Raw genomic sequence first — 12727 nt, forward strand, 5'->3', positions numbered from 1 at the left:
CAAGGACTCAGGTCTTTGGAGATTTTGAGATTAATTTGGATTTGGCAAATGTCAAAGGGGATTTTTGTGGTTAAATGTCAGATTATAGGACTTCTGGAATAAATGGAACCACATCTCTAAATATAAACCACCTCTGCTGCTTGCTTGCTTGTTGGCAGGGTTTCAAACTGTGAGAAGCCCTATGATGATTTGTTAAAATGAATAGCTACTACATGCTCTCTTCAAAGTCCTTAACTTGGCTTTATTAAAGTGATTGTACAAATGATGGTGCGGTTATTACTAAACACATCAAAATGATCATAATCCACCCTCAGTTAAACAGTGGTAAGAAAAAATAATGGACAAAGCATCAACATTAAGAATTAGCAAAAAAGTTTACATATTACCAAACATGTTTCGAAGCACATATCTAATTCCACTGTCACTTGCCCTCTGAAATCTGCCACCTAGCTTAAGCAGTTCTAATGTCGGTTTTTTACTATTTTGGGTAATGTCCACAGGATGGATGTATTCCTAAACACTGGAGGTAATTCGGATTAATGACTTTACCCTAAATTCACCGTGCACTGTGTTTGGGACTAAATTTGTTTCATCCATTATTTCGGAATTCCCTAGAGCTTCCCAGCCCTGCCCAGGCCGAGTGACGAGACTGTAGCTACAGTCAAGCCCTACATTTTAGGCAAGAGATAACTCACCAAACTTAATCCTATACATAAAATGTCAAAGGTGGGAAAACATGGGACAGGGATTTTAGAACGAATGAACTTTGATTGATTTCAGAGTTATTTCATTGAATCTGGAAAGAATGACAGAGGAAAGTAAATAAGTGTTAATAGTTTACCTTAACATTATTATACAATGGATACATAAATTTAAAAACCTAGTTAAAATTTTAAAATGATTTATAATCAAATGACTTTTTCCCCCTTTTCTATTGTTTTAAATATATATATTTAAACTTTCACATAATGATAAAATGTAAAAATATTTATTTTGGTTCAATCTGGAAAGCAAAGATGACTTCAAAAGCACAACTGAAAGCTCTTGGAATGAAATTTGAGAAATCCCTAGCTATATGGCAAGGCTCCTGTTTATTAGTAACATTAAAGAGAGAAGTTCAGGGCTTCAGGCAGGATTGCTGGGCTTCTGTTACCAATGGGAAGCTGCTGAAGGGTCTTATTAAGTCATAGTTTCTTATCACCGCTTTCATTAACAAATTCAGCCTAACAAATTCCCAACGTGGGTCCTATGGAACACAAGCTCCTTGGAATGTTACTAGGTGTTACTCAAAAAAGTTTCTCTGGCCAAATTAATCTGGAAAACCTGAGTTGGCTGAAATTACATCTGCAGTGGGTTTCTTCCCCTCTCCCCATCGTCCACCCATAGGACATTTAAATTAAAACCTTCTATGTGCTTATATGCACTAACTTTTTAAGATAGTATGTTTCCCAAACTCATTTGACCCTGGAACCCTGTATTTGGAAGATCACTTTGGAACTCATGTTCTATGGAACACACTTTGGGGTGGGGGACACTGGATTCTATTACTCCTGCGGTGTTCAACTAAGTAGTTCAAAAGTCTAGATACCAATGATTTAATCTAGAGGCAATTACATAGGCCCCAGGGTGGTATCTAACAGTCAGGTCATTTCTGCAGAGCTAGTTCAAGAATGCTGGTGTGACGCACTAAGGCAATTTTAGAATATTGAGGGAAGAGCAGTCTAATGATGATGGATCAAAGGAGAAAAAAAAAATCATTTCTGAAATCATGGAAGAATAAAGCTTCATCCCAAGCATGTATTCACATGCTTTCAAATGCACAGTGAAATATTGCCCTTTCCAAACCTTCTTCATTGACATAGTTGTAAGAGTATTAGATCTAACAATAATTCAGTGGGAAGAAATCCGGAAAATCAAGGTATACTTGGCAAAGGAAAAAGCGTCACTCCCTTGTGTATCCTTCATTTATTGACAGCTATCCCAATGATCCAATTCAATAATGTAATCAGTTTCCCAGAATTACTTCTAATAGGATTGAAATGATGCCATCATCCTCACGCAATCCCGTTTGCACAGAATGTATGTGGGTTGAAATCATTACAGTTGTATAAAATAAGCCTTGTTTTAAATCATCCAGATTGCATATGCTCCTTCACTCTAGAAAACACTCTCTGTAATTCTCTTATTATATAGACAAGATTCAAGAGGCCAGTACCTTCCATCTAAGGCAAAAAATAGAACATAGCCACTGGTTACTGGAAATGTGTACATATGAGTAGTCATGTTATATTCGAATTAGACTGCCTTAGACTTCAGAGCTCAGTGCCTTGGGCAAGTTGGTCACATAATGCAGGCCTTGGGAACTAGCTCTGGAGTTTGTAATGTAAGTATTGTCTACTCCTTTAATTAGAAAATTGCAAATACAGTGAGTATTCAAAAAAAATTTTCCTATCTTGTCTCCCCCACCCCAAGTCCCAAGCCATGTTAAGAGTACAAATTGCCAGTGGGGCAGCAGTGGCGCATGGAGGGGTCCTGAGCTCTGCATCTGGTGTCTTGCTGGGGGCTCATAAGCGTGTGGTCATTCATTCCCACGTCATTTCTAAAAGACTGTAAAACCGTCCCAAAATTTGGCACCATGGGGCTATTGGCAATGCGAACTCGGGCTGGGGAGTCTGGGCAGCCTCATGTGACAATTCCAAAGCTTTGGCAGTGCTGTTTAAGGAAGCTTCACATGCAAACTTCTCAAATCAATTTGCCTAAAGGCTAGATTCAACTTTTCCCTTGTCCCTGGAAAATGAGCCACAGGGCACCCCGGGCAGGGGTGGGTGGGGTGGGGATGTCTGCAGACCCCTAACAGCTGGACAAGGGGCAGAGAGAGAGCTCCAGGATCGGGGAAGGAAACAAAGCTCTCTGATTTTAGATATAACTCCTAATCAAACAGCTACTATTTTGCCTAAAATGTCTGTCTTTTAAGAAAATCTAAAAGCCAAAGTGAGAGGAAAAGAGGCAGAATGAAAGGGAGTAGGAAATACACACACTGAGTGGTTAAATTCAGAAATGAATAATTCCACAAAGCAAACTGTAGAAGACACCCGGTAACCTCAGGGGGAGGAGAAGGCGAGCACTGCTGCCCTCGGCACCACGAGGAAGACCCTGTGCAGGTGAAAAAACACTAATTTCCTGTAGCTTTGCTTGTTCGTCCTCACCAAAACATGTCTGTTTTCATTTTAGACAGTAGCAATGATCATGGAATTTAAAAATCTCTTTCCCTTGTCAATATGAATTTTAGGGTTAAGTTAAAAATAACTTAAAATAAAAAAGACTGTGTAGCGTAAAATGCTGAAACTGCTTGTTCCTTTAGATGGTGGGCTTTGGTAACTCTCCAGAGTCAGAATGTCCTAGATCTCCAAGCAAGCTCAGGCCACCTGGCTTGCCCATCCCATCACTGAACACAACCAGCCTGTCTCCTACCTTCCTCTCCTGACCCCTGCCCCAAATACAAGAGTTCACTGTCTCTCATTAGGCAAATATTTCAATCTAAAATGGTGACAGATATTTTGTACTAGAACATTCTATAGCTAAAAAAACAATAAAAATAAAATAACCAGGGTTCTAATTCTAACATGGAAATTCTAATGTTATAGTTTATAAAAGTGAGCAAATCGCTTGGGAAACCATTATTAATTCTCATTGCAGTCAAAGGATGGTGAGTGCTTGGAGAAATCGAGGCAGGCTGCAGCCCTTGGCAGCCACAAGGGAATCTTTCACCCTCCCAAGTTCTCCCCTGGAACCTGCTTCAGGAAAGCTCCACAGTTGAAGAAGGGCAGGGGAGGGAGGGGCACTGTGGGCTGCAGGTGGCCTGTGAATTGGACTTTTGAGAAGCTCTAACGACAAGTGCCCACTTGAGAATGACAAAACCAAGCGGACAGCTTGACATTTCAGACACAGAGGGATGGGGACACAACAAAAATCTTGTCTGGTTTTTACAGCCACCTCAGTCAGGCAAACGGGCTGACCCGGCACTCTCTGTCAATTAATTTACAAAATACTGACACTGGAAAGATGACTTTGGTGACAGGACATGAAGAGCAGCAAGCTTGGCCCCGAAATAACTCTGAGCCACTTAACAATACAAGCCTGATCTTGAATCCCTGCCGGCGTGGTTGCCGCGGAATGCAGGGCTGTGTGGAGCAGGTTGTGTTTGCCTGGGGAAAGCTACCTGGTAGGGATGGTGATCTACAACCAAATGTTACAGGCGGCTGCCTTTCCACCATCAAGGAGAACCACATGCCAGCATTTTGTCACCAAATGCCCGACCATGCTGATAACTGTGTACTTGGCTTCAAGGAACACACACGCAGTTCCAGGCTGTGCTTATCAGAACACCGCTTGAAAGACACTTGGAAGTTACTAGGGTGGCGGGGGGTGGGGAGGGGTGCTGCAAAACCCACCCCAAAATGGCCGCTGGAGCTTAGTTCAGGGTGGTGACCGTCGGAGCTTTCTCTCCTGATGCAAACAGCAGATTTCCCAGGGGGGCACTGTGACTTATTTGGCCTCTATTTCCCTCTATCTACCCTTAAAGACTGAAGAAATTATGGCGTTGTGATTTGCTTTATTCATTTCCCCTAATAGGTTTCTTGGTAAGACAAAAAATCATGGTGTCTGGTGGTGAAGTTTCACAGCTGCCTATTACATAATGTAAAGTAGAAGCAAAAGGCTAAGGTCATGCACGATTAGGATAAACACACAAAGACGGGTCAGGTTGTACCCAGGGTCTATTTCAGTAAGAAAGGAAGCCAGGGGAAAAGGTTATGTCTGCTGTACAGGCGGCTCTCACCCTCCCCACTTCCCTCTGTCTCCAAAAGCAGCCACGGAATTATAAACCATTTCAAATCTGTGTCTGGGCAGCCGCTGAGCAGAAAAGCTGGGCTCAGGAGGACAAAGCCTCCTTGGGATGGCTCTGCGTCTCAGCAGCGGGCATCGACCCGTCTGCCCAGATGCACAGCGGCCGCAGCAGCCTGTCTCCCGCAGCTCTGGAGGTCTGCCCCATGCACTGCTCCAAAGAGAGGACAGAGTCTGGTGGCTGGAGAATCCTGGAAGAGGTCTTGAAAAGAACCCCAAAGGGGAGACTATATGGCACATACGCCGTTCGCGTCATACGTGTGAATCTACAGCTATATATTTATACATGTGGAACATCGGAGGAAAGAACTGGGAACACATGAAGAAACCATTTTCCAGCCTCTCAGCTATGTGCCAAGAGCACCCTGTGTTCATTACTGGATATGGACCTATGACCATCAGGGAGGGGAATCCCCGTCTAGGTGGCTGATCCTAACTGAAACTCCCACGCCTTTCACTACATTAAAAGAGACCAGTGTGTTTGGAGTCCTTTAGTCGAAGGCAGCCGAGACCCGGAAGGGTTCACTGCTCTTCTGTTTTGCTGCTATTCCTGAACTTCACCACCATGACCGTTATATTGTCAGGGCAGCCTCTGTAAAATGACTGTAAAACTATGCTCTTAGCCCCAAAGTGAGGTTCATCCAAGCGCTCCTTGATGAATCGAACGGCTTCTTCGTTGCTGAAAGCATCCCAGAGGCCATCTGATGCCAAGATCATGAACTCGGGCTGGAGCTTGTCCAGGTCAAAGGTCAGGATATCTGGGTCTGGGATGACCACATTGAGATTTTTCAGCGGATAATCCCCCAGAGACCGGGACATGGCCAGGATTCCCTGGACCCTCCAGGAGCCATTGAAACTGATAAAACCACCTGCAAAGACAGAATGAGCCCATTAGCTTGAGCAGCCAATATCTCACACACATGGTAGAGTCTGGGGGCACGTACATGAGGCTCACCTCCTGCGTGTGTCCCCCTCATCTCCCCCGGGCACTGCCAGGAAGGAGTAGCCTTCCCACCACATGGCTTGCGGTTTCACACACTACCAGGAGATCCTCATGTCCTCATCCCGGGCATCTTAAAGGCTCTGAGGAACATATCAGTAAAAATACTGAGGGTAGGAAGATATATATAGGTGAGGGCATTGGTTTTAACTTAATAACACCTTGGCGCCTCACTGACTGACGCTAGGGAGCCCTAGGGTAGGGATTCAAGGACAATGGCCAAAGAGTGCTGAAAGGCATGAGGATGTGCAAGGGAGACCACCACCGGGCTACTTCATTTAGCTTGAGCCACCCATGGGTGCATCTAGATCTCAAAACAGCTCCCCAGATAGGACTGGGATTAAAGAAGGATGTATGTTATCCCAGTGGGGAAAGGCTCAGGCTCTTGGGTTGGAATGCGCAGGTTTGATTCTTGGCTCTCTCGTTTCGGATGAGAAGCCCTAGCTTTCTGATTCTAGGTTACCCTGGCTACAACATGAGGACAGTAAGAGTACCTATTCCACTGAGTTGTGAGAAATACAGGAGTTATTCCTTATAAAATCACTTTTCATAGTGCCTGCACGTCATATGCATTCCACGTACTCAGTGTCATCTACCACTATTTTTTCTCTAAGGGAGCTAGAACTTTGTTCATTCACATATTATTTGTCAGATATCTATTAAACGCATACTCTGTGCAAGGCAATTTGCAGGCTATAAAGTTACAGAAGGTCTGGGTCTTTTTCTAAAGAAGTAGCTAGTCTAGCAGAAAGGAGAAGCTACATGTATTAACAACTGTGAGCACAAATGGCATTCTTTTGGGAAGAAGCTAGTACCTGCTCCGTGCTGTAGTTAGATGGAGGAGGAGCAATGATGCCTGGTTGTGATGATCAGGGAGGAGTGAACAAAAAAGCAGGGCTTTGAACAACGGGTAGGACTTCTGTGGGCAGGGGCGTGTGAGAACATTCCAGAAAGTGTGGTCTAGCAGGCAAGGGCGTGAGCTCTGGAATCAGTGTCCTGGGTCTTGGCTCTCATCTCACCATTCACTAGCTGTGTGTCCTTGGGCACACACGCCTCTTTGAGGCTCTGCTTCTTCGGTTGTAAAATGAGGGTAACGTTAACAGCCTCAGAAGGTAAGTAAAGAGAAAGAGTACGTAAAGAACTGGGCTTAGCTCCCAGCACAGAGTGAGCAAACAATACATGGCAGCTGGTATCATTGCTATTGTTGGAAACAACAAAAGGAGTGAAGACAGAAGGGCCAACATGCAGTTGGCCCAGATTGGTCGCAGTGTATTGTGACCCTAAGCAGGACAGGAACAGGTCCCTGAAAGGAGGGCTAAGGTCAGAGAAAATACACACAAAGGCAATAAAACCAATCACTGTCCCTTAAGCCTTGCTATAAAATACACCCTTGACCCAGGCTAGATTAACCTCCTTGGAGTCAGTGTCCAAATCGGCTCTAGAAAGTGTCCCTGGAGGTGGGAGTGCAGGTGGGGGGTATGACAGGAATGAGAAGAGAGGATAAAATGGGAATGCCATTTTAGAAGGGCACACGCGATGCTAAAGTGACATTTCCAGGTATCGTATGTACATCCTTGCCTGTGCTTCCGCAAGAGTAGGCTAACGGAATCTTAAGCCCAGGGTCACAGCAGGTTCATGGGGAAACAGTGTCTTTGTAAGTGAAGAAGCCAGAGTAGTGCTTGCCACTCATCAGGGCTTGACAGACTCCTAAAGCATCGTTTGTTCCATCCCACCAGCAAAACCCTGACTAAAGCTTTCATTAAAAATTATTCTGCATCTCAAGCAGATACTGAAGCAGGAGGTTGTAATAAATTTCAGCACTTTTTGACTCAACAGGAAGTCTCCTACTGTGAAAACTCAAATGTTGATTAGGTTCCCGGCAGAAGCTGACCTGTAGAGACGGAAGGTCAGCTGCAATTACCCTGGGCAGCAGGGGCCCATTCTGGTTAGAGACCAGGGTATGTGAGCTCCCCTTGCACAGCTGGCATAGTGTGCAGAGCCTACATGCTGCAGCTGTCAGTTTGGAGAGGGAGGGATCCCTCCTTTCCGTGGGCAGAGAAGAATTCCCCAAAGTGAATCATGAAAATGTAACCAGCAACTGATAATCTTCTTTCAAGTCTTTCTCCTGAGGTCACCTTAGTGAACCCCGGAGTGACCACCTCCAATACTCCCCATTCCCTTGCCTGCTTTATGTCTCTTCATAATGGTTATCATTTTATAATATACTAGATAATTTCCTTATTTCACTTATTTATTGTTAATGGATGTCTACTCCATTCCCCACCCCATCCCAATTCCAAATGTAAGTTTGTATTCCTAGTCTCTAGATGTTGATAAAAGGAATGAAAAAAGGAGACCCCGGCCCCCGCCACCCCACCAACCCCAGAATATTTACTTATGCCAGGCACTGAGCTAGATGCTGGGAGTATAGGGAGGAGCAAGACCAAGTTCCTGCCCTCAAAGAGCTCACAATCAGAAAGGCAGACCAGATAAGAGAGCCAAGTGTTTCTGTACATTGTGAAAGGTAACCCGACAGGTTAACCACATAGGCTGTTGGGAAAATGAAGAGGCACCAACCTAGACTGGGGAAACCTTTGGAGCAGTGACAGAGAAGGCTTACCAAAAGAATGCCCTTAAACTGGGTCTTAAAGGACAAGTAATTGTTACCCACTGGCTGGTGGGGATGGCGCTCGCCAAGGCACAGAGCTAGAAGAAACATGGTTCGTTTGGGAAACGGCTACTTTAGTATGGCTGGAGGGAAATGTGTATGGTAAGCAGGAGCCCAGAGATCCCATTAGCCTTTTTTGGGGGGCTCTTCTGGAATCTTTGACCATGAGGAAGGGCAAGTTCGGCGGCCATTTGACAAGAAATGTCACAAAGTCAAGTCTCAGCTGCATCAGCAGCAGCCCATGTGCTGATCTATGAATCATGAGTTAACCGAACATCATATCCCCCACAGGCAATCCAAGCAAGCCACCTGGTTCACCGAACAGGATGGCGGCCAGTGCTTGGAGGCGTTCACAAGCTCACCAGCTCTCTTTATCCTCTTTCTCTCCTTCAGTTGGTAAGGCTTGTGGTCATGAGACAGAGGAATGGCATTTCCGTCCTTGTCACACAGGACCCCTCTGGAGTCACCCACATTGGCCACCGTGAGGTCCTTATCTGATAGGAGAGCGATCAGACACGTTGTACCTGAAAAACCAGAGAGAGAGGCACTGTAAGAGGTTAGTGGTCTGGTGAGATTCGACCATTTCCTGTTGTTACTGGATTCTTCAGTCATTAAATCTGCTCCCGCTGGGTGAGAATTTAACTCCAGACCCTCCAGAGAATGACGGCTGTTCACTTCAACAACACTGATCAAATCTGACAGTCAATTTTCTTAATCATGTTAGGATATTACTGAAATAGGCTAAGATAACATTATCATTTCCCTCAAATCATTTTTGTTTCTGCTCCTCTTAATTTAAACACGTATCACATTTAAAAGGATTAGGAGAGAATCAAAATCAGTTTAAAGGTTCTGACAATTGATACATGTTTTTGGCTTCTCACTGGTGCCTCATTTCTGTGGAGTCCCCGTGGAAAGGGGTTGCATGGGCTCCTCAACTAGAGGGTCTCGAGGCAGTAAATGACAGAAGCTAACAGTCCAATCCAATGGCACCGTGAGGAGCTGCCCATACAAACTTGCCTAGACAAAGTCTAGCACAAAGACTGGTAGCCAAAAACTGGTCAGCTCCAGGGTGTGATGGGGGCAGCCTATAATGGCAGAAACAGAAAAACCTACAGCGATGACTGAAATGAGATCTAGGTAGATGGGAGGTGGGGATAGGGAAGTCGGAGTCAGAAGGGAGCCAAAATGATGGCCTGCTTACCTGGAAATGATACAAGACACAAAAGGCCAAGCTCTTTGCAAACCCTTCTTGAAATGAGAATGGATAAAAGCAAACCAGGGATGGACAGTCTGGTCTACCTGAGGCCTGGCCTTCTCTCCTGCCTGGTGTCCTCTGTCCAGTTCTTCCCTTTCTCCCTCCTCCCTCCTGACAGTGTCACTGAGTGTGCAAATGCCTGCTGAAATGCACAAACCAGGAAGCTGTTGCTTCAAACTGTTAACACCTTTGTTGTGAAAACTATCCATCAATGTCTTCATTAATATTTCCCTCCTCATTTCGAAGGTCATATTCTACAACAGAATATAAACTGCATCTACACAGCTCTTTAGCCTTCACAGAACAATAAAGAGGATTGAATTCTTAAGTGGACATAAAGAATAAATACAGGTCAATATCAAGAGCAGGGAGAATGATGAGAATATTTAGCATATTGGGGTAATATTTTAGTTTGAAATTCCGTTCTTATGCCTATTTAACTCAAAACTGCCTTGATCAGAAGTGGAAATACATGATTAATTCTGGATTTCTGATATGAAAAGCTTTGTGAAAGAAAAATTTAAAAAGACTAATCTTAGGGATTCCAAGCAAATTGCAAATCTTTTGCCTTTAAAAACCACCGTAAAAATGAAAATGTAAACACAGAAACAATTCATATCATTCAAAAGCATTATTCTATTTTTGATATTAGCTGCCTTTTGGTTTTCAACCATTCTCACTTTGTCCTCGAGCCACTGATTGGGTTAACTTGTCTTACACAGTCAGAGACTATAAGGCACATTCACAAAGTCTGAAGGTGAAATAGAAACATTCTTGAATATTGCATGGCTTGGAGGTAGGGCATTCATAGATCTCTTCGAGCTGTCTCTTTGGCCCTCTTCACCTCTTTCCTTCTTACTCTGCACACTCTGGGAGACCATGTTCGTGACCTTGGCCTCCACTACCACCTAAGCCTGTGCCGTGAGCCTGGTTGACCTTCCTGAGGTCTGGATCAACTGGCATGGAGATGTTTCGATTTGCCTGTACTGCTGGGGATCCAGGGAAGGGCTCTGTGGCTGCCTTGTGAGAAGAGTGGGGGGATCCACCTGGCCCTGGGCCCTTTCCCCACCCCATTTCATTACAGCAGCTTTACACCGATCTGTTAGCTGTACTGAGCTGCCACGGTAAGTCTTTTCTTAATAACAGAGGGAAGGGAGAGGTCATTCCTACAGCTGGAAAAAAAAACCCTGAAATGTAATCGCATATGTGATTAGGAATCACTGAAGGCTTTTAAGCAAGATGGTGTCGTGATGAGATATGTGTTCTAAAAGATCGTTTCCGTGGCAATATGGAAGATAAGTGGAACCAGGGAGAAAGACAGAGATAATGAAGATCGGAATTAATGTAGTAAACAGAGATAGAGAGTAGGAGGCAGTTTATTTAAAACCTGAAAGGAGAGGTCATAGAAAGTGAAGGAAATAAAGGAGAGGGGAACAAGTCTAGGGTAATGTCCTATTACCTAGATGGGGGGGGGGGAATTGGGTGCTCCATAGACAAGGAATTCAGGGGATGTCTGCTTGGAGCTTCTGGGAGAGGCCTCTCTCACTGAAGGAGACACAATGAAGAGAATGACCTACTTCTTTGGTGCAGTGTTGGCTTAGGTGTTTCCCAGAACTGTGGCAGCCATTTTGAATTATGAGGTGATATGCCTCAGGGTCAAGGCACTCTGCTGCCGGTAGAGATATGTCTGAGTCTCTAAGATATCACAGAACTGCTGCACCAGCCTGAAATGGACTTGTTCTGTGAGACATCACAGAACAATATCTTCACTGCTCATGGCTTTTTAGGTTGGATTTTTCTGTTCCTTGTAGCATCCTAACTGGTTCAGGGACTTATGGTCCAATACGGGGGCGGGGGGGGGGGTCTATGGGCAGACTTCGAGTTACTGCTTTGATTTACTCACATGTTGTTGCACATACTTAAGACTCACGGCCTGCCAATTCCTTTGTCAAGGACACAATTCCATTGTGTCTGTGGGTAAAAATGATCTATCTCATGACATGCATTTCAGAAGTTTACTGCTTTGAAGCAGTGAGGACTGTCTCGGTTAGCACTAGAATCTTAGGCCTGGCCCAAACGGGTGAGGCCCAGATGGTGGAAGGAGAGCTGCAGGCAGGTTTTAGGATCGCTGAAATGTCACCGTTCCCTCTGCAGAAACCTGCCTGTACCCTGGATGGAGGCCCGAGCACAGTCTTACAAACAAACAAACAAAAAACAAAAAAACCTGCTTGGCTGTAAGCAATTTATCGTTTAGACTTTGCAGTCGTGATTTGCAGTCGCAAGAGACAGTTTATAATGTAATTTTACTTTACTGAACAAACTACCTTGTTGCTGAAAGACTCCAGAGAAACTTTGTCTCCGAGAGAAAATGGACAAAATCACCTTTTCTTTTGCTTGCGTGGGAAAAAAATGCCTCCCCAAATTTTGGCTACAAGTTTTGATATAAAAGGTTTATTCCACAATAGTACTATTTATACCAGGTCTGATAATGATTACTTCCTACCTCAGGCTGTTTCTATATTAACGATTTAATCTAGAAGAGAACATAATTGCAAATCTGGAAGATATCTTGGAAATTTAACTTATGAACCTCACTTGACAGATTAAAAAAATGAAAAAAGCGAATTCACACAGACTAGACTTTGATTTCCTAAACGAGTGAGGTCTGGCAAGTTATTTAACTTTTAAGCCTCAGAAAATGGCAGCGCAATCCAGTTACTCAAGCTAGGAGTCACCCCTGTTCTTCTCGTTTCTTTTTTTCCCCCCTCATTGCTGACATTCACTCCCACATTAAGTTCTGCCACTCTTACTTCTAAGGTGCATCTTAAACCCTGCCAGTGCTCTTGTTCTCATTGCGCTGATTCTGGTCCAAGCCATCCTGCAGGGTCTGGCCCCCACC

General features: G+C 44.4%; 1 protein-coding gene across 1 annotated transcript in view; it reads right to left on the reverse strand.

The window, feature by feature from the left end:
* Nucleotides 1-216: 216 nt before the first annotated feature.
* The window catches only part of PPM1L (protein phosphatase, Mg2+/Mn2+ dependent 1L), a 294124-nt gene continuing 281613 nt past the window's right edge, over nt 217-12727 (reverse strand). The window contains exons 3-4 of the mRNA XM_032342412.1: nt 8933-9094; nt 217-5771 (exon numbers count right to left, since the gene is read on the reverse strand). Coding sequence (XP_032198303.1) covers nt 5425-5771; nt 8933-9094 — 509 coding nt within the window. The 3' untranslated portion in view covers nt 217-5424. The remainder of the gene's footprint in view (nt 5772-8932; nt 9095-12727) is intronic.

The sequence above is a fragment of the Mustela erminea genome, chromosome 1, assembly GCF_009829155.1.
Source record: "Mustela erminea isolate mMusErm1 chromosome 1, mMusErm1.Pri, whole genome shotgun sequence".
In the NCBI taxonomy this organism is placed as follows: domain Eukaryota; kingdom Metazoa; phylum Chordata; class Mammalia; order Carnivora; family Mustelidae; genus Mustela; species Mustela erminea.